This window comes from Tenrec ecaudatus, chromosome 4 (assembly GCF_050624435.1).
Source record: "Tenrec ecaudatus isolate mTenEca1 chromosome 4, mTenEca1.hap1, whole genome shotgun sequence".
Classification (NCBI taxonomy): Eukaryota; Metazoa; Chordata; class Mammalia; order Afrosoricida; family Tenrecidae; genus Tenrec; species Tenrec ecaudatus.
In genome coordinates, this window is record NC_134533.1 from 26,077,478 (window position 1) to 26,097,093 (window position 19,616).

The following is a 19,616-nucleotide window of genomic DNA, read 5'->3' on the forward strand; positions in this document are numbered from 1 at the left end:
CTTCCTGGCACAGGATGCCAGAGGCCTGGGCTGAGCCCCAGAGACCCCACGGCCATGCTTGGCTGAGACCGTGCTCTCCGTCAGCAACAGGCATTTGTGTGCTGTGTCCCTGTGCACAGTGGATGTGCTAGGTAGATGCGTGTGGTTGTGTGTGTGTGTGCGTGCACACGTGCCTGTATGTGAGTGCGCAGGCACAGGTGCACCTCTGCAGAATACAGGAGCCATGTGGGCAGTGGAGGGGCTCCGGCTTTGTTGACTGCTGGGTCCCCAGAGCCTAGAGCAGTGCTGGCACACAGTAGGTGCTTGTGAACAAATAAACGACTGGATGGATGAGTAAAATGTGTCTTAGTCCACAAGCTCCCCAAACCCCAAAGAGCCTACAAACATCTGTCCCAAGACCATGAGGCCAGGTGGGTCTCTATCCCTTGGTGTCCTTAGAATGTACCACACTGCTGTTTCCTGGCCCGGGGAGGTGCTCACCCGGAGGACCCCAGGGTGGGGTCTGGACCCAGACAGGATCAGGACAGGGACAGGAGACTACCCCAGGTCTATTCAGACTCACTTCTCCCCAAGTCTCACCCTGGGGACCCATGCCCTCCTGGCAGGCCTCTCCCCTACCTTTGCCCATCTCCTGCAGACCCTTGCCTTCCACTGCCGGGGGCCTGGGGAGGGGCTTTGTCGGTCTACCTGGGCACCTTGGATGATGCAGCAAAACCACAGAGAGTCACACACTCTGCTTTGAGGGGAAGGGGTGCAGCACCCCTCGAAGAAGCGAGCGGATAGAGTGCCCAGATCATTTTTCATGCCAGGCCCCTGGCTGAAGACACGGAGCCCTCCACACCATAGCTGCCCTCAGCCCTGTGCACGGGCCACTCTTGCTGTTCCGAGGACAAGAGCCAGGCCCAATTGTCTCTGCTATCAAGCTGTCCAGAGACTTGGTTCGAACTCGTGTCAGCTGACTCTTGAGCCTGGGCCTGTTCCTGAGGCAAGGGCATGGGAGTGAGGCCTAGAGATATGCAGGGATCTAGAAGATGCTGGGGGTCAGAGAAGGAGAGGTGACACTGAGGGACACTTGTTTAATCAAAGTGGTCTGGGCCCCAGTCACTCAGAGACTAGTACCCCCAGTCTGCAGCCAGGGATCAAGTTCCTGTCTACTCCTTCTCAGCCACTGAGCGCTCCCCACTCTGCAAGCCTTTCTTGGTGGGAGGTAGGGTGGGGGGGAAGGCAGAAGCCCCCAAGAACTGCCAGCTCATCCATTCTAACTCATCACCCCTCTAGCGCCCCTACAGGACAGAGTAGAACTGGCACATCTTCACAGGAGCTACTGGTGGGTCTGAACTGCTGACTGCAAAGTTAGTAGCCCAGTGCTTCATCATTGAGTCTCCAGGGCTCTGTCGCACAAAGTGGTGACCGGGGACCAGACCCAGGCTGGGGGCCCAGTAGGACTCTAGCACATGGACTGGAAGGCTGGTCTGGTCAGGGGTTGGGACGTGAACCTGTGACTCTTCCTTGTCTTCTTAGTAGCCACAGAATACTGAGGGTACAGCCTACCCTCCTGTCCGGCCAGCCATCACTGGGAATACCAGGAACCTGTTTCTCATGGGACTTTTGCTTTCCGGGCTGGTGAGCTGGCCCCAGCCCAGGGTGTCTCAGGCCCAATGGGATTGGACCGCTCTACGTCACAGGGTGGTGGTGGTCTTGATCTTTGAAAGTAGACCACCAGGTCTTTCTTCCTTGTTTTAGTCTAGAAGCTCAGCCGAAACCTTCCCTGCATCCCAGTGACTCAGAAGGCGTCACTGACAGATAGGTGGGGTCTGAGCCAGGAACTGAACCCAGATCTACATGACCGAGGAGACGCCTGCCGCCGGATAGACGGGGACACACACACACACACACACACACACACACACACACACACACACTTGAGGTTGTTGTTAAGTGCCACTGAGTGGCTACCTCCTAGCAATGCCAGTGGCCCGCCGGCCTTTCTAGGTGGTGGGGGTGTGTTGGACAACTAACTACAAGGTCAGCAACCCCCAAACCACAGTCATTCCGTAGGAGAAAGAAGGTGCTTTCTACTCCCATGGAGAGTCACAGTCTCGGAAACTCACAAGGGCAGCTGGACTCCGTCACTATAAGAGGACATTGGCTCCATGGCGTGAGACCCAGGTGGCCACTGTCCCGGGTCTGGGCTCCTTGGCTGAGGCAGCGGCGCCACCTGGCGGGTGCTGCTGGAGCACCTGCGCCCACAGTAAGCTGGTGAGCTGGCCAAGGCGTCCTAAGGTATGAGGTCAGAGAACATCCCCACCCCTCCTGAAGCCTGGAGAGGGGGCAGGAGGAATCACCCAGGTCATCCTCACCTTTCCCCCAGCTTTCCTGACCACAGCTAACAGGGACCTCCTTTCTCACCTGCTAACTCCCTACCTCCAGGGAACTCAGACTCCCTGTGAAAGTCCCCTTGCACAGAATTGGAGCAGTCCCGGTGGTGTGGTACTTACTCAGGCTGTGATCTGAATGGTGGGCAGTTCAAAACCACCAGCAGCTCAGAGGGAGAGAGACAGGGCTTTCTGCTCCCACAAACAGTTCTGGTTTCTCTTGGAAACTCACAGTGGGGTTTGCTGAGTCGTGGAGATGGTTTTGTTAGACAGGATAGAACAGCCCCTGTGGCTTGACACTGTGCCTCTTCACGGGAGTAGAAAGCCTCGTCTTCCTCCCAAGGAGTGGTTGGTGGTTTCAAACTACAGACCTTGTGGCCCAATGAGTAACCACTATGCCAGCAAGGCATTGCTATGGAGTCCATACTGACTAGTCTACATAGGCCTCCCGAGACCATGGCTCTTGTTTTGTGTGTGTCTCTTTGTTTAATTACTGTTTCAATCTAACAAAGTAAACGAGAGCTAGCTATGGACAAAGGCTCATAAACAGGAATGGCCACAATCCTGTCGCCCAAACATCGGACATGCTCACCAAATCAGGGCGCATAAAGACACTGGCAGCAATGAGAAGGACAGTGTGTGTTACAAGACAAAACACCCGCCTGGAAGCCACCTGTCATGGGTCACAGTGTCAGCTCTGGCCCCACCCAGGGCATCAAAAGGCCCACAGTGAGCAGCATGGAGCTGAGCCTCCCAGGCACCGGGACACAGGGAAGCTGGGCTGACGAAAAATGTTTCTGGTGTCACCACTGGCTAGAGGGATATGCTTATCAACTGGAATGGGCCTCTGCTGAGACGCCGCACAGATAGCTCACAATCACATCGGGTGTGGTCTGCACCCCTGCAGTCCCCGTGACTGCTGCACTCGCCACTGCTGCTCAAGTCATCCACTTAAACCAAACCCACTGCCACCGGGCCGATGACAGAGCAACTCGACAGGACAGGGGAGACCTACCCTGTGGGTTTCTGAGACCCCCACTCTTGACAGGAGTAGAAAGCCCTGTCTCTCTCCTTCGGAGCTGGCTAGGGATTTGAACTGCTGACCTTGCAGATCACAGTTCAATGCGGGTCACCACTATAACGCCGGGGCTCCTTTCAGTCACTCCCCTTAGATTCTGAAAATCACATACAACCCCTTTCTCACCCTCCTCGAGTGGGGCTGGGAAGCTCCCTGGAGTCTGTGAGGCTTTCCCAAGGCAGACAGCCTCGTCTTTCTCCCTTGGAGTGGCTGCTTGGTTTGAACCGCCAACCTTGCAGTTCGCTATGCAATGCCAAGCCCACTGCACCATTGGATTCTAAACTGCACTCTTTAAAGAAAACAACAACTAACTCACTGCCATCGAGTTGACGCCAGCACATGGTGACCCTACAGGCCAGGGTAGAGCTATCCCTGTGGGGGCCCCAAGACTAGGGATCTTTATGGGAGTAGAAAGCGTCATCTTTCTCCAGAGGAGCAGCTGCTGGTTTCGAACTGCTGACCAGGGCTCCTCATGCTTCCCTAAAGAACTGATGGGGGGCTGGGCACAGGGCCTGTGCACACAGGTGAGCTTCCTTCCAAGTTTCACCTTTCGTCTTCAAAAGCTCCCCGAATTCTACACACCAGATCCCTCTCCTTTGGAATGTCTCCTCCACAAATTTCTCTCACTCTTTTTTTAAGCAGATGCTCTAGAAAGACAGCCCAAGTTTAACCTGTGGCCACTCTGAGCCTCCTCGCCAGTCTACTTCCCATGGGAGGGCACCTGCCCCCTGGTCTCAGAAGCAGGAGCCCAGGGCTGTGGTCTACTCCCCTCATACCTGGCTGTCCCCAAAGGTAGGCAGCCCCCACCCCAGCCCCCTTCCCAGTCCTAAATCCCCACCCAGGCTGAGCAGGACCAAGACACCTGCAGGGATCCTTCCCCCCCTGGGGGACAGAAGCAAGGAGCCCAGGAAACAGCGCCCCCGAGTGGCAGGCTGGGTTGTTACAAATGTTCTTTAATTGTCCTCACAGAACATCACACCCAATCCATTCCTGGGGGGACAGAGGACTGCAAGTCACCTCCTCCCACTCCCATTCCCCCAACCCAGACCCTCAAGATCCCGGGAGACGGGAGGGGATTCAGAGTCAGCTGGGGGCCAGGCAGAGGCTCAACCCCTGGCCCTTCGGCAGCCTGGAGGAAGTCCCTCAGGTCTCTATCGGCCCAGCCCGTGAAGACCCAGCTGGGCCCCAGCTGATGTGAGCTGCGTGGATGAGCCGTGGTCTGGGTGGGGCAGGCCAGGGGAAGGGGCACTGTGCCCTAAGGCTGGCCACCCCCCACCCTCTCTCACTACCCAGGACATCAGCATCCTAGTGGGGAAAAGTCCATGCCCCCCAACTCCTCCCCTGCAGTGGGCAGTCCCCTCCCCACCACGGTTTAATCTGCTCCCCAGCGTACAATGGAAACATCTGGGGAAGTTCATTCAGAATGCTCCTTAGAGGCAAGGATGGTGAGACTTGATCTCACGTACTTTGGACGTGTTGTCAGGAGAAGGCCAGCCTGCTGGGTAGAGTGGAGGGGCACTGAGAAAGAGGCAGCCCCTCCACAAGGTGGACACACACAGTGGCCGCGACAATGTGCTTAGCCAGCGCACAGTCAAGAGGTGGGCAGCCTTCTATCTGGGGGCAGGGGGAGGAGGTGGCTGTGAGTGGGAGCCAAACCAGCATCACCTAAAACAGACAGCGTGCCTGTCCTGCGGGGGCAGTGGGGGATGGTGTCGGGGGAGCAGCCCGCCCCCTGGCGGCAGGGGCAGGAAACTGGGAAGAGAATGCTGGGAGCAGCGATGGCTGCCGAGGAAGACCCAGGGCTCAGCAGACAGGTCAAGAAGACATGTCCAGGCCTCCGAAAGCCCCCCACTTCCAGCCTGTACTGGAAGGGCCAGGGCTTGGCAGTGAGGTGGGGGGTGGCCTGGAGCGGGGAGGAGCTAGGGAAGCTCCTGAGAGCCCTAGATGCAGGGCTGAGCGGGGAGGAGGGCCAGCTGCTGCCTCAGTACTTAGGGACCTTGCTGTAGTCTTCGGAGTGGATGCGCTGGCACAGGCTGATGGACAGGATCATGCCCAGGAGCTGTAGGGGGGAGGCAGAGTGTCAGCGAGGGCGGGGGGCGGTGGCCTGTGTTCCGCAAGCCCCCACCCCCACGTCCAGGCAGGCGAGCATCAGCAGGGGAAGGCCCAAAGAGGGACGGTGCGGGCCTGATGTCACAGCTGAGCAGAGCTTGGGCCAGGTTTGGCTGATGGGCCACGGGCCCCATGCATGGAGGAGCCAGGGGGTGGGGGGGCTGTTGCGGAGGGAGGCATACCTCAATGAAGGCGACGCCCGCGCATATGCCCAGGATGACACCCAGGTTCTCCTGCAGCCACGCCTCCACCTTCTGCATGCAGCCCTGCAGGAACACGACCTCCTCAGCCCAGGCCAGCTCAGGGGGCCACACTCCACCCTGGGGCCTGCACGGAGGGGGTCTATGGGCCCATCGGACAAAGAAAGAAGATGGAGGTACAAACGACAGAGAACAACTGAATCAAGAATGGAAGAAATGAAGGGGGGTGTGTAATGGAAGGAGTGGGAAAAACGAGGGGGAAGGAGAGGGAGATGAGCCAGCACACACACACACACACCCCATACACCCCCTACCCCCGCTTCTGCCAAGCCTGGTGTCCCCCTCCCCCACGGAGCCCATGGCCCCACGGCCCGCACACACCTCCTTGTACACAGGCCACTGCTCCGGGTCGTTGACGCCCTGGGTGCCGTTGCTGGGCGTCTCACAGAAGCCCGTCTGCGCCAGCCTATCCGCGGCACCCTGCCTGACCTCGCAGGAACAGGGGAACGTGATGTTGGTGCGACTCATGAGCTCGGCGTTCTCCGTCCAGTTGTAGAAGCTGACCCAGCCACAGCACTCCACCTGGGCACAGAGGGGACAGGCTGCTCGCACCCACGCCCACCCAGGCTGGTGCCCTCCAGGCTGAGTAAGGGCATCCCGCAGCTTAGGTCCCTCCCCCAGGATCGAGGCTCACAACCCGCCTCAGGGATCAGAGTGTAGGCTGCTGTGAGCACCATCAGGACAGGGACGCAGAGGGTCCCGCACACAGCCACCCTTCTGGTGGAGGTTCCAGTTTCCCCAACCATGCAAGCCCCGCTGAGCAGTTCCACCCGGACACACACGGGGGCGCCAGAGCCACGGCCTACATGGGGCGCCCAGGGCTGGCACAGGAGGGCAGGGGGCAGCGGGACTCCAAACCCCGGCTCCCACCACTTACAGCTGGGTAAATTGATCCCAAGGGGCTGAGCCCAGTTATTTCAGCTGCAAAATGGGCAGAGCAAAGGGTCCTAGCTCCCAGGGAGGTTGTGGGCACAGAATGGGGGTATAGCAAACATCCCCAGGAGCCTGGGTAGACCCAGCCCTGAGCTGCCCTGCTGCCAGAAAGGAGAGAGGAGGAATGGGAGAAGATGGGAGAGGAGGGGAGGGGAGGGGAGAGGGGAGGAGAGGAGGGGAGGGGAGGAATGGGAGAAGATGGGAGAGGAGGGGAGGGGAGGGGAGGAATGGGAGAAGATGGGAGAGGAGGGGAGGAGAGGGGAGGGGAGAAGGGAGGAGAGGAGAGGAGGGGAGGGGAGGGGAGGGGAGAGGAGGAATGGGAGAAGATGGGAGAGGAGGGAAGGGGAGGGGAGGGGAGAGGGGAGGAGAGGAGAGGAATGGAGAGGAGAGGAGGGGAGAGGAGAGGAGAGAAGAGGAGGGGAGGGGAGGGGAGAGAAGGGGAGAGGAGAGGAGGGGAGAGGAGAGGAGAGAAGAGGAGGGGAGGGGAGGGGAGAAGAGAAGAGAAGAGAAGAGAAGAGAAGAGAAGAGAGGAGAGGAATGGAGAGGAGGGAAGGGGAGGGGAGGGGAGAGGGGAGGAGAGAAGAGGAGGGGAGGGGAGGGGAGAGAAGGGGAGGGGAGAGGAGAGAAGGGGAGAGGAGAGGAGGGGAGAGGAGAGGAGAGAAGAGGAGGGGAGGGGAGGGGAGAGAAGGGGAGAGGTGAGGAGGGGAGAGGAGGGGAGGGGAGGGGAGAAGAGAAGAGAAGAGAGGAGAGGAGAGGAGAGGACCATTCTGTCTTTTAAAAGCAGAAACTGACGAGTTGTGGAGAAGAAGCCATTTCCAGATCCCTCGGGGCGAGAACCCAGGGGGAGCAGGGTTGAGGTCCCAGTCCTCAGAATTCCCCAAAGGCCTTGCCCCTGGTGCAGGACACTTCCTGCGACCTCCCAGTGGACCCCACTCTTCAGGTCTCCTGAAGGGAAGAGGGGGCATTTGCTCATGCTTTGACATGTGTCTAACTCTACTCTTAGCCAAGGGTCTCAGCAAGCGAGGCTCAAACTAAAGGCGACAAACAGCTGCCCCTTGTGCCCCCAGCTGACACAGCCCCCGCCCCATACTGACTTCCTCAGAACCTCTCTGGCCATCCACACAGAACACTTGCCTGGTCACTGCCCTGCTCGGAGAAGAGGCACCCTTAGGCCACCTGCACCATCTCCTCAGGCCTTAGCCTCCAGCCCCCTCGCCCCCGCCCTGCCCACCTGACAGCCCTCGCCCCCAGGCGGTGACTGTGTGTTGCTGCCACATCCAGAACCCTCGCTGGAGAGAGGAGGAGGCTACAACCCAGAGAGGGTAGATCCTGACTTAGGGACACACAGCATCCGGGACCTGGCCTGTCATGTCAGTCAGCCTGTCCGTCCCTCTCCTTAATTCATTGAGATGTAACACCAGTCTGTGAAGGTCACAAGAGCTTAAAGAGCTCAGGTTGATGGGCTTCCACACACGGACGAGGGGCTTCCAAAAGGCCAGTGGGAAACCCCCACCATCTTTTCACTCCATTTGTCTGTGAGCTCCCACACGGACATCACCACCACCCAGGTGAAGGTTAGGAGGGCACTCTCCCGTCACTCAGAGGACCCCTGGGGCATCCTGCAGCCACCACCCTCCCCCAGACCCCGATCAGGGGGCGCTCCCCAGGCTCCCTGATGGGCCTGGACTGAGGGTGTGAGCTGCCCTCTCTCAGCCACAGATAGGGGTACCCCGAGACCCTGTGCCCTGGGTAAGGAGCTGGGGTGCTCTGGTAGGGGGCTGCCCAGGAGCCCCCCCCTTAACACACACACACACGCTACTGTCTGCCAGGCACACACAGGCCTCACCTGCTCCTGCACGTAGTCCCAGGTCTCCTGGAGGCTGTCCTCAGAGCTGCCATTGACCTTGTAGTTCCTGATGAGTTTGAGGACAATGTCACCCATTTCCTGCTTCACCTGCAGAGAGAAGGGTCAGGGTCAAGATGGCCTGGAACCCACATCTGGTCACTCCCACGTAAACAGCTCCCCTGGGGACCAGGCCCCAGGCTCCATGTTTAACGGGGTGTCTGAGTAGCCAGTCCCAGCCCCTGGCAGCCAGCGCCAACCACGGCTTCCCCCTGTGGTCTAGACTACACTCGCTGCCTGTAACTCCAGCATCCTCTCCGGGGTCTTCACGCTCTCCCCAGCCAGGCACTGGCCTTCCTGCTCCTGCACAGCGAAGACGCTGGTTTACACATCAGGCAGAGGGCTGTTCATGGACCAGAGGCCGTGGTCTTATAGGGTAGTGTTCTCTGAGCTTTCCAGGAAGATGAGAGTAGTGTGACCCAAGCCCAGCCCCAAAGCCTGTGTGTGTAGGGCCCCAGAGGCCTCTGACCCACCCAGTCCAGGCTCGAGGGGCGTGGCCCGGCCTGGCCACCCTTTGTGGACCTTGCCCCACGCACCCCAGGGGAGGGCCACATGCCTGCCCCTCAGTTCTCAGAGTTGGGGGCAATGGGCAGGGGCTTCTCACTCAGGCAGGGCAGGGAGGAGGGCAGAGGCTATGTTGGGGTTTCCTCCAGCTCCCCACGGGCAGCCTGGGTCCCCTCCTTTGTGCTCTGTGCTTGGAGAACGATGACCCTGTGGCCTGGCTCCTCGCCCACATCCTTAAGCAGTCCAGGGAAACCAGCCAGAGTGCCGGAGCTGCACACCTTTCCCCCAGAGGAGATTGTCAGCATCTGCCCCCACCCCTGTCCCCCTACCAAACCCCAAACCAAATTCACTTCCACCAAGCTGATTCTGACTCCTAGCGGCCCTATCGGAGGAAGTAGGACTGCCCTTGTGGGGTTCCAAGGCTGAACATCTTCCCGGGGCAGAAAGCCCAACTTTCTCCCCTGGAGCTGTCGGTAGGTGGGTTTGAGCCGCTGCCCTTGTTCCACGATGCCTTCAGGGCTCCTGCCTCATTGCCAACCAAAACAAAACTCACTGCCATCAAGTCAATGCCGACTCAGTGAGCCTACAGGACAGGTCAGAGCTGCCCCTGTGCGTTTCAGAGACTGTCACTCTTGGAGAAGGGCTGGTAGCTTCGAACGACGGAGCCTCCAGTCATCAGCCCAACTGGAACCCCTGTACCCTCAGAGCCCTGCTACAAAGCCCTGCACTTTACAAAGCCAGCAGCCATCCTCCTGGGGGGCCCTGAGCGGCCCCTACACGGCCCCAGGTGCTGTGCGGAGCACTCTCGGGGTCTCCACTGAGCCCTGACAGGTGGGGTACAGACTCCCCGTGTTTCAGAGTGTGGGAGACCAGGCCACAGCCGGGAGGTCGTACAGCCAGGGCAGAGTCTGAGCACTGGACCCAGGCTGGTGAACCCATCCCAGGGGCCTTGGCGGAAGGTAAGATCGGGCGCTGCAGGCCCTCAGGTCCACAGCTCCAGCACGCAGGACCGCCGGGCTCAATCAATGCCCAGAAACGAGGTTCATTTGGGGCTTTTTGTCCAATTCCAGACCCCAAATTCCTACCCATGAAGCTCGACTGGCATGTAGGTCACATGTCCATGCTTCAAAGTAGGTCCCCCCGAGTCTGTACGGGACTCACAGAAAGGGGAGTAGCTTGCCCAAGTCACATCACTGGGGTTGGCTGCTGCCTACCTCTGCTCTCCAGAGATGTGGGGTGCTGCCTCCCAGTCGTCCTCCCCACCCACCTCGGGCTCTATTAACACCCTAGCAGGCTCCACCATCCTGCTTCCCATCCAGGTCCTGCAATGCAAAGGTGAGAGTGGAAGGCGGTTTCCCCAGAAACGCTGCCTCACCCTGCAGCCTGCAGGGCCGAGCCAGGCCCTGGGGACCCTGGCTGCACAGGCAGGCTCAGCTGGGAACCTCTGCCTAGGGAGCCCACTGCCCAGGAAACCTGAGCTGGGAGCCAGTGAGGTCACCCAGGCAACCAGGCAGCTATGGAGCCCAGAGCCAGCAGGGAGGGGTGGTGAGCATGGCCTCTCTCAGCCCTGCAGGGACCTGTGTTGTTTGTGCCACTCTCCCTTCTTGAAAGAGCAATGCCCGAGAGAAGTATTGTCGAGAAGGATGGGGCTGGAAGGAGGGAGCCCAAAGCCCATCTGTAGACAGTGGGACATCTGCTCACAGAGGGGTCACAGGGAAGGAATGAGTCATCCAGGGCACGGTCAAGCGCCAATGAAACCCACATTCCTCTATGCCTTCCCCCCCACACACACACACTATCATGACCCCAGTCCTGCCTTTCACTTCAGGCTAGACCAGAGCATGTACACAGGTACACGAGCTCTTGTACACAGGTACACACGAAATCCAGGAACAGGAATGGGAATATGGATACCAAGAGGGTAGGGGGACAGTGGGGAGAGGCGGGGAGGAAGGGGAACTGATCAAAATGATCGACATAACCACACACTGCCCTCTGGGGGGGGGGGGGCTACAAACAACAGACACCATGGAGGAAGGGAGACAGTGGTTGGTGTAAGATATGAAAATCATACTAATTTATAATTTATCAGGGGGCTCGTGGGGGTGGGGGGAGGGAAGAGGAGCTGATATCAAGAGCTCAATAGAAAGTAAATGTCTAGAAAATAATGATGGCAACATATGTACAAATACGCTTGATACAATTGATGTATGGATTTTATAAGACCTGTAAGAGCCCCCAACAGAATGATCTTTTAATAAAAATTTTAAAAAGAAAGAGCAATTCTCCCTCACGCACCCCCTCAGATACAGGTACCCCAGGCTGGCCTTCTCTCTCCCCTAGGCTGTTAGGACTAGGGTCTGAGTTTCTGGGGGCCACTGCAGTCCCCCTTGGGCATAGCCCTTCTGCGAAGGGAGCTGCCCTCAAGGGGCAGGGTGAAAGGGCTGAGGGGACTGTATCCTGGTGGTTGCTTTGGGGGCCTGGGTGATACAGAGGCTCCAGCCAGCTCTGGTTCCTTTTAGCTGAGTCCCTGTCACATGTGATGGGCAGGCCTGTCCCGGACTGGCCACACAAATGGACAGCTGTAGGGTGAGTGCTGGAAGGCTGATCCCAAAGTCAGCAGTTCAAACCCACCAGCTGCTCTGTGGGAGAAAATGAGGCTGTCTGCTCTCATAACAATTTACAACTCGGAAAACTCTAAACAAGGTTGCTATGAGCTGGCATCGGCTCCGTGCTGGTGGGCTTTGGCACAAAATGGAAACACAGAACCCTTTGTTTAGAAATGACTAAGACTTCTGAGACAGCAACCCCAAAGCCCTCTGCATGTGAGCCAGCCTCCCACCCTGGCTGCCACCAACATCCCCATTTCCCGTGGAGGCTCTGAGCACTGGGCTGGCTCATCACACAGTTATTGGCCAGCAGACAGAGAACCCTGACCCTGAACTGTCATGCCAGAGCCTGTGCTCTTCCACTGCCTCCCCACACCTGGGACCCTGCTGTCCTGGGCTCCTATGCCCCGCACCCCGACACAGCGGTGGGTTCAGGGCTCACCTGAGTGGGTGAGTTCTCCAAAAGCTAGAGGAGACCTCTGAGCCCAGCCCATCACCCCAATACAAGAATCTTTCCACACTTTCCCATGCTCCATTTACTTGTTCCCCGCGACGGGGAACTCAGTACTGTACCTCACCCTGAAGACTTTCCCTCATTTTATCTGCTCACGATCCTCTTGACAGCCTCTCACACTCTCTCTACCTGGCCCCCTTGTCCAGACCTCAAAGAAGAAGGTAAATTCTTCTCTCTCAGGATGAATATTGGAGCCATAGCGGTGACACATTGGGCTGCTATCCACAAGGCCAGCAGTTTGAAGCCACCACCCACCCTGTAAGAGAAAGACGGGGCTCTCTACCCCCGTAAAGAGTGAATGTCTCAGAAGCCCACTGCTCTGTCCTACCAGGTCGCCGTGTGTCAGCATGGACGCGGTGGCAGGGAGTGTGGCTTTGGGAAGGGACAAACCTCCTTCAGAAGCTCGCCAGATCATACCTCCCAGTGCTCCCCCCTCTCCGGCCACTGTGGCCACTCCCTGCGAGTGTGTCCAGCTCTCTCTCTCTGCACTTGGCCTCATGAGCCATGCTCCCTTAAAATGAAACATCCAAAATGCCCTGAGATGGAACTCAGCGTCCTGTCCCCTCCCCTTTGCCAGGGCACATGTGGGGGTGGGAGGTGGAGGGGCACCATCAGAGCCCTTCCTGGAGCCTGGAGGCCACCCTGGGTTTCAGTTAGGGGTTTTCTTGCCTAGCCCACCTGTCAGCTAGGGGTGGGGGCTGAGACCAGTACTGCGCAGGGCTGCTCTTGCCGCCCCCTGCCACGGTGCCGAGCACCAACAGGGGTGCAGGAGGCATGTGTGTCTCTCTCCATGATCCTTCCAGGGATGGACAGCCTGGATGCTATCTCCTCCTCCTTCTAAAGGGAAGGGGAGGTCATTTCTCCCAGTCCCTAGCTCCAGCTGCCGCCCCCACCGCCCAGGAGGATCCCTATGTGGCCCCTCACAGACAGCTGTGTTGATACCTTAGGAACCCCATACATCACCTGGACATCCAAGGTGGTAGGTGTGCCTCAGAGGTAGAGGGAAGGGAGAAGGAGAAATGCCTTCCTTCTGACCTGCCTTTTTCTGGGGGTCACACAGCAGCGACACTCAAGCCATTGTCCTCCCTTCCCCAACAGCAGGCCCCCTACCCCTCCAGCCTCTGCTCCAGCACTCAGCACCTCTAATCCTCAGAGCCTCCCCTGAACTTCCCACCCGGCCTGCACCTAATTCAGCACCCAAGGTGTGGGCTTGGCCTGCAACTAGCTCACTGGCTTCTTTCCCCTGGCCCACACCTAGCTCACTGCAAATCACAGGAAACAGGTTGTTGTCTCTGCCCTGTCCCCCTGCCTCCTTCTACTACCTAGAGATAACAAGCCAAAACTCTAGAGGGTCCGGGCTGGGAAGGGTTCACGAGCTCACTCCAGGCTCAGAGGTGGGGCAACTCGTCCAAGGTCACACAGCACTTGGTGGCAGAGCCCACCCTAGAACATGGCACGTGGGGCCAGCTGGGGAGGTGGGGGTGGGTGGGTGCTGGAATCCCAGATTTGAGCCACCCACTCAGCCAAACCCACCCACTCAGTCAAACCTAGAACCAAACCACTGCCACTGACGGATTCCAACTCAGAGGGACCTGTAGGACACGGTGCAACCGCCCAGTGGGTCCCCAAGGCTGCCATCTTCACAGACGCAGACTGACCCCTTCCTGCCTGTTAGTGGCCAGTGCTTAACCGCTGCACCACCAGCGCTCCCGAACCCACTGTGCACAGGCTGGGCAACGATCCAACGGGGGTGGGGGGGGGGGAGAGGAGCCAGAGGGACCACCAGGCTGCTCCCAGAGCCTACTTCCCGCTGAAGGGATCATCAGGCCACACACACAACCTGCTTCCCACTGAAGGGACCGTCAGGTCTGCACCCAGAGCCTGCTAAGACCGAAGCAAGAGCAGCTGCCCCTGCTGAGCCCTCCCTGGGACTTCATGAAGCTGCCCATGGCCCATAAGCCTGAAACCCTGGCCCAGATGAGCACACAGATGCCCTGGGCCACCCCTCCGAGCACCTGGAGCCCTGACACCCCTCCCGGCACCCTCAGAGTCCCATGTCCCAGCTGGAGGGGTCTCCAGCAGCACCCTGCCATCAGCCCCGCACCTGTTTCCCAGGGACTCCCCAGCGGAGTGCACCAAGATGCTATAGCCTCACTTCTGCCCCAGCCTCCTCTGCAGTCGCAAAGGACAGTTTGGGTTTTCAGAGTGGTTTGTCTGAATCCAGAGGTGCAGAGATGGGGCAGTGGGCCTGTGCTGCTCTCGTGGGGGGCGAGGAGTCGCTTTAGCATAAGCAGGGTGCCCGTGGTCCCGGACTCCCCACGACCCCACCTGACAGAGCAGGGCTGCCAGAGGATTTCCGAGGCACGATCTGTGTGGGGGCAGACAGCCAGGTCTTTCTCCCACGGAACCGCTGGGGGCTTGAACCGCCAACCTTTCTGTTAGCAGGCGAGTACAGTCCTACTGCCCTACCAGGGTCCTCTGGACCAGGGTCCTCTGCGCCTGGCTTCTGGGGACCAACCCAGTGGACACTGGGGTCCCTTGGTCACACCTGAGACTTGTATCGCACAGTGGGAGCTGGGCTGGAGCCCACCTGCTCACAGTAAGGTTCAAGATGGACTGATAAGACCCCCCAAACACTAAGGCTCCATGCAGCTTACTGAGGGGGAGCGTCCCAGAAGCTGAGCTTCCGGAGGGACATGCCTTCTGCACTTTGGTGACCTTTCCAAACCTCACCTGATCCCGCTTCTAGTCACTTTTCACTCCTGGGAGGTGTCCTTGACCCTCGAAAGCCTTCTGTGTGGATCATGACTCAGTGCAGAGAACCCAAATCCTCCCCATCAGGACCAAGAGGCAACGTCATGAGACCGGGAGGAACGAGTTCATCTTGCTGGACCCACAATCCATGCACACGGCAGCAGCACTCACGAGACCAGATGACACGGCACTGGGTCAATGTGCTGCCCAGGACTCCTTGAGGGCATTGAAAAGCAGAGAGGTTACTTTGAGGACTGAGGAGCCCCGACCCCGGCCACAACATGCGCCACTGGCTCGCACGCATGGGAACGCTGGACATCAAAGAAGGAAGACGGAAGAGCCCGCGCATTTGAATGCGGCGCTGCCAGGGAATAGTACACGGACCGTGGGCCACCAAAAGGGCACACAGGTCTGTCTTGGAAGAAGTATGGCAGAGTGCTCTTTAGAAGCCAGGTGGGCAAGGCTTCGTCTTACATATAACTTGGGACATGTTGTCAGGCGAGCAATCCCCAGAGAAAGCCTCCATGCTTGGTAAAGTGGAAGGGTAGTGAAGCAGAGGAAGCCCCTCTGAGAGCTGGGTGGGCAAAGCGGTTGTAACAACGGGCTCGGGCTAGGCAGCCCTGTGAGGATGGCACAGGCCCGGGCAGTTGCGGTCAGTTGTGCCCAGGGCTGCCGCCGTGGCTCGGAACGGAAGCAACAGCACTGAGCAACAAGAGAGGACAAACAGCCTGAGTGTGGCCTGTGGACTCTGTGTCGGCTGCAGGAAACTGCGGGGCTCAGCCAACACAGGGCAGGGCAGGGCAGGGCAGGGCAGGGAGTGGTCCCGCTGGACCTTGGGCAGGAGGGTTATGGAACATACTCCTTCCACCTCCAGGGAGCCAGCTTCCTGTTGCTTCAGATTCACAAGATTGTTCTGAAAGAATCAGTTAGGAGACCTGATTCCCCAAACTAATCACCTGAGCGTCTTGGCAGAGAGGTTGCATTCCTCACCCAGGGGGTCAGAACAAGGGGGCCGCCAAGGGGACGGCCAACTTCTGAGATGATGGAAGAGCCTGTGCTGTCCCTCCCAACAATTTAAAAATGACTCTGGGGCCACCGATCTAGTGGCCCAGACCAAGGGAATCACCATGACCTGAATCCTACCCTTTAAGTGAAAGGAGGACAGTTGTACTTTCACTTTCATTTTTGCTTCAAGGCCATGTACTGACATCCTGAAAGAGCCGCACCTGGGCCTGGGAGCCGAAGTGGGTTGACCCCTGAAGATGCAAATGGCTGGGGATTACGTGTTGGGCTGCCCTGTGGAGGAAACACGAGGCCATCTACTACCAAGATTGACAGGCACGGAAGCTCACAAGGGCAGCCGGACGCTGTCCTATGGCGTCGCTATGAGTCCGCACTGACCCGGGAGGCTGGGAGTTTGGCTTGACTTGGTATCACCTCAGCCCTGGGTGGGGATGGGCAGTCAGGCTGGTTCATTTTCCTGAGCTCACACAAGGAGCCTGGTGGCCCAGTGGTTCTGTCAGGTAGCGAGAAGCAGGGACCAGGGGTTGCCCCTCCCCATGCCCGCAGGCCCCCCTTCAGGAGGATGCTGTGGAGAACCAGGCAAGGCTCAGCCAGCCATAGAGGAAAGGGGCATGCGCCAAATTAAGCCCCAGCCAGATGGGCAGTACACCTGGGTGGGCCCAAACTAGACCAAGTGGGCTTCATCCAGCCAATACCTTCGACCACGCCTCACAGCGGAAGGCCTCAAATACCGGAACCTGGAGACCACCCAGCCCTTTGGCTCCTCCACTTTCCACTGGGCTGTGCCTCAGTCCCTCTGGCCTCAGGTCCCCATGTGTGTGTAGGGGGGGGGGGCGGCCCCCAAGGTTGCCTGTGTTCAGTGACTATAAAACCTGAAACTTGATCCGTCCTTTATAAAAACCCACTTGGATCACAAGCCAGGCTTTGGTATGAATTCTTCCTCGTGCGAAGCCAAGAATCAAGGTAATTCCCACAGGAGAAAGTTAACAATTCCACAAGGGCTGCAGTTCAAAGCCATGGGTCGCTACCCAGGAGAAAGATGAGGCTTTCTGCTCCCAGAGAGAGTTATGGTCTTGGAAACTCATGGGGTCAGTTCTACGTTGCCCCAAAGGGTCACTGTGAGTCGGCATCAACTCAATGGCAGAGACTTTGGGTTTGGGGTATAGGAACAGAACTCATAGCCGGAGAAGTGGGAGGAACCCCGCCCTGCCTGAGGATCAGCAGGGGTCCTGCAGGAAGGGCAGCGGGCGACCCAGGAGACCACTCAAAAAGAGCCAGAGGCCACTTACACCCAATTGCCTAGAAAGCCTGGGAGTGGGGGTGGCATCCCCTCTGTGGCCTTTTGTCTTCAGGCACAAACAAACTGGGTCACAAACTCAGCTGGGCTGTGTCTGTAAGAACATACACCAGCTCAGCCCTGTTTATTCTTCCACAAGAGTTTCCAGCCTGACCGGGAAGGGAAAATCTATGCTGTGTTCCAACTCAGACCAGAGAATGGAGCCAGGGAATTCCCCGCCACCTTCCAGGGAGGGAGGGGGCCCCTTAGAGCAGGGAGTGTGGGGTGGAGCCTGCGGTGGTCCAGGGAGGCAGCCAAGGATGTATGTGTAGGGGCCTGGGGTACAACATGCCGAGTTTGGACCTGATTCTCCAAACCAGTCCTGCTCTGGGGCTGTGGTCCTCGGCTGGAGCCTGGCCTCAGGGTCCAGAGGGGCGGCAGGGTGACAACTCAAAGAGGGCAGGGGGCCCAGGATGGAAGTCACCCCAGAGAAGTCGCTGCACTTTGGGGGGCCTGGTTCTTCAACGGGGAAATGGTTGTCAAACTGAAACTGAGCTGGACTCTGCTCCTGGCCCTCCATCTGGCCCAAACACACAGCCAGGTGGTGAAGTGCCGGGGGCGGGGCTGAGAGGGTGGCCTGCCTAAGAGTTAGCTCACTGGGGCCCCGGCTCTGGGGCACCCCCAATCACCATGCCCCAGAGATGTCCCCGATGGCGCCTGGCAGGAAGGAAGGGCCGGCGCCCAGCACTTTCCCTCATAAAGAAGCTGCCCCTCCCTAACCGGCGCTTGTCCGGTATCCAAGCAGGCCTCCTTCTGGCTCTGGAACCCACGGATTCCCGTTTGGCCTGGGCAGCCGGGCAGCTCGGCGCATGAAATGGACCCTCGCTGCCTACAGTGCACTTGCTTTCTGGATGTTGCTGTGAAGCTCTGGAGGAAGTTGGCCTTTTCTCAGTGGGATCTCTGCTCTCTCTCACTGTGATTTCAGATCAGCGATGCCCATGCTGGGGGCCAGCCCCACTCCCCTCCTACCCAGAGGCAGGCTGGGTATAGATTAGGAGCACTGGCCTGCCCGGTTCATTGCCCTGGGTTTTTACTGGGCTTTGCATACACTAAATCAGCGGTTCTCAACCTTCCTAATGCCGATCCTCATGGTGTGACCCCCACAACCATAACATTATTTTCATTGCTGCTTCACCACTGTCAGTTTGCTGCTGTTATGAATCAGGCCACCACTGTGAAAGGGTCATTGGACTCCCAAATGGGTCGTGACCCAAAGGTTGAGAACCGCTGCTCTACATGGAAGGTCTGTGACCGCCTTGCGCCTAGCAACTGCAGGTGTAACTTTCATGTACACATAGACACCCGTGTGACATGAGGCATCCATGGCTTTACTGAGCTGATCTGAATGGGACCTGGAACAGGACTGTCACCTGGAAAGGTGGCTCGGATGGAAGCACACAGAGGCAGGACAGTCTGAGGCTGGTGTTTGGTTTCTGGCCACCAACATACAGGGACTGTCACAACAAAGTGACTCACACATGACTTTTGGGTTCCCAGGGCACATGACCAGTTAATGGGAGGCACACTCAGTGCTCCCATGACACAACGTAGTGGGTGAGTCTGCTGCTCAAGGCTTCTGGAACGTGTGGAGGACTCAGGAGGGCCACAGTGCACCCCCACCAGGGCTTTTTCAATCGGAGGCATGTGAAAGGTGGGTGTCGGTAAGAAGGGTGAAAGAGGATCGGGGCATCTTAACAAGGGTGCTGGCAGAGAACACCGAAAGAACCAGGGGCCGCCACAAGAATTTGCAAATCCGTCTTGGCAGAAGTATGGCCAGACTGCTCCTTAGACTTAGAGGCAAGGACGCGAGACTCCATCACACCTACTTTGGACACATTATCAGGAGAGACCAGCCCCTGGAGAAGGTCATCGTGCTGGGTAAGGTAGAGGGGCAGCAGAAAAGAGGAAGGCCCTCAACAAGGTGGACTGACCCAGGGGCTGCACCAATGGGCTCAAAGGACCATTGAGAGGACGGAGCAGGACCGGCAGTGTCAGCTCTGTCGTACACAGGGTCACAGTGAGTTAGCATGACCTAACACAGCAGCATTGCACGGGAGTGATGTCTATATGGTCATGGAGTCTTCGAGGGGGGCTGGTGGCATAATGGGTTTCCAGCTGGGCTGCTAACCAGAAGGCCAGCAGTTCAACCCCACCAGCCACTCAGAAGGAGAACAGGTGAAACTATCAGCGCCCTTAAAGACGTGCAGCTTTGGAAACC

The 19,616-nt window shown here is 58.3% G+C and overlaps 1 protein-coding gene across 2 annotated transcripts in view; it reads right to left on the minus strand.

Moving 5' to 3' along the window:
• Positions 1–5,295: 5,295 nt before the first annotated feature.
• CD82 (CD82 molecule) overlaps positions 5,296–19,616 on the minus strand; it is a 52,369-nt gene continuing 38,048 nt past the window's right edge. For both annotated transcript variants that reach the window (XM_075545847.1, XM_075545848.1), the window contains 4 exons: positions 8,602–8,709; positions 6,144–6,344; positions 5,745–5,828; positions 5,296–5,512 (listed from right to left, as the gene is read on the minus strand). In XM_075545847.1, the coding sequence (XP_075401962.1) occupies positions 5,435–5,512; positions 5,745–5,828; positions 6,144–6,344; positions 8,602–8,709 (471 nt within the window). In that variant the 3' untranslated portion in view covers positions 5,296–5,434. The remainder of the gene's footprint in view (positions 5,513–5,744; positions 5,829–6,143; positions 6,345–8,601; positions 8,710–19,616) is intronic.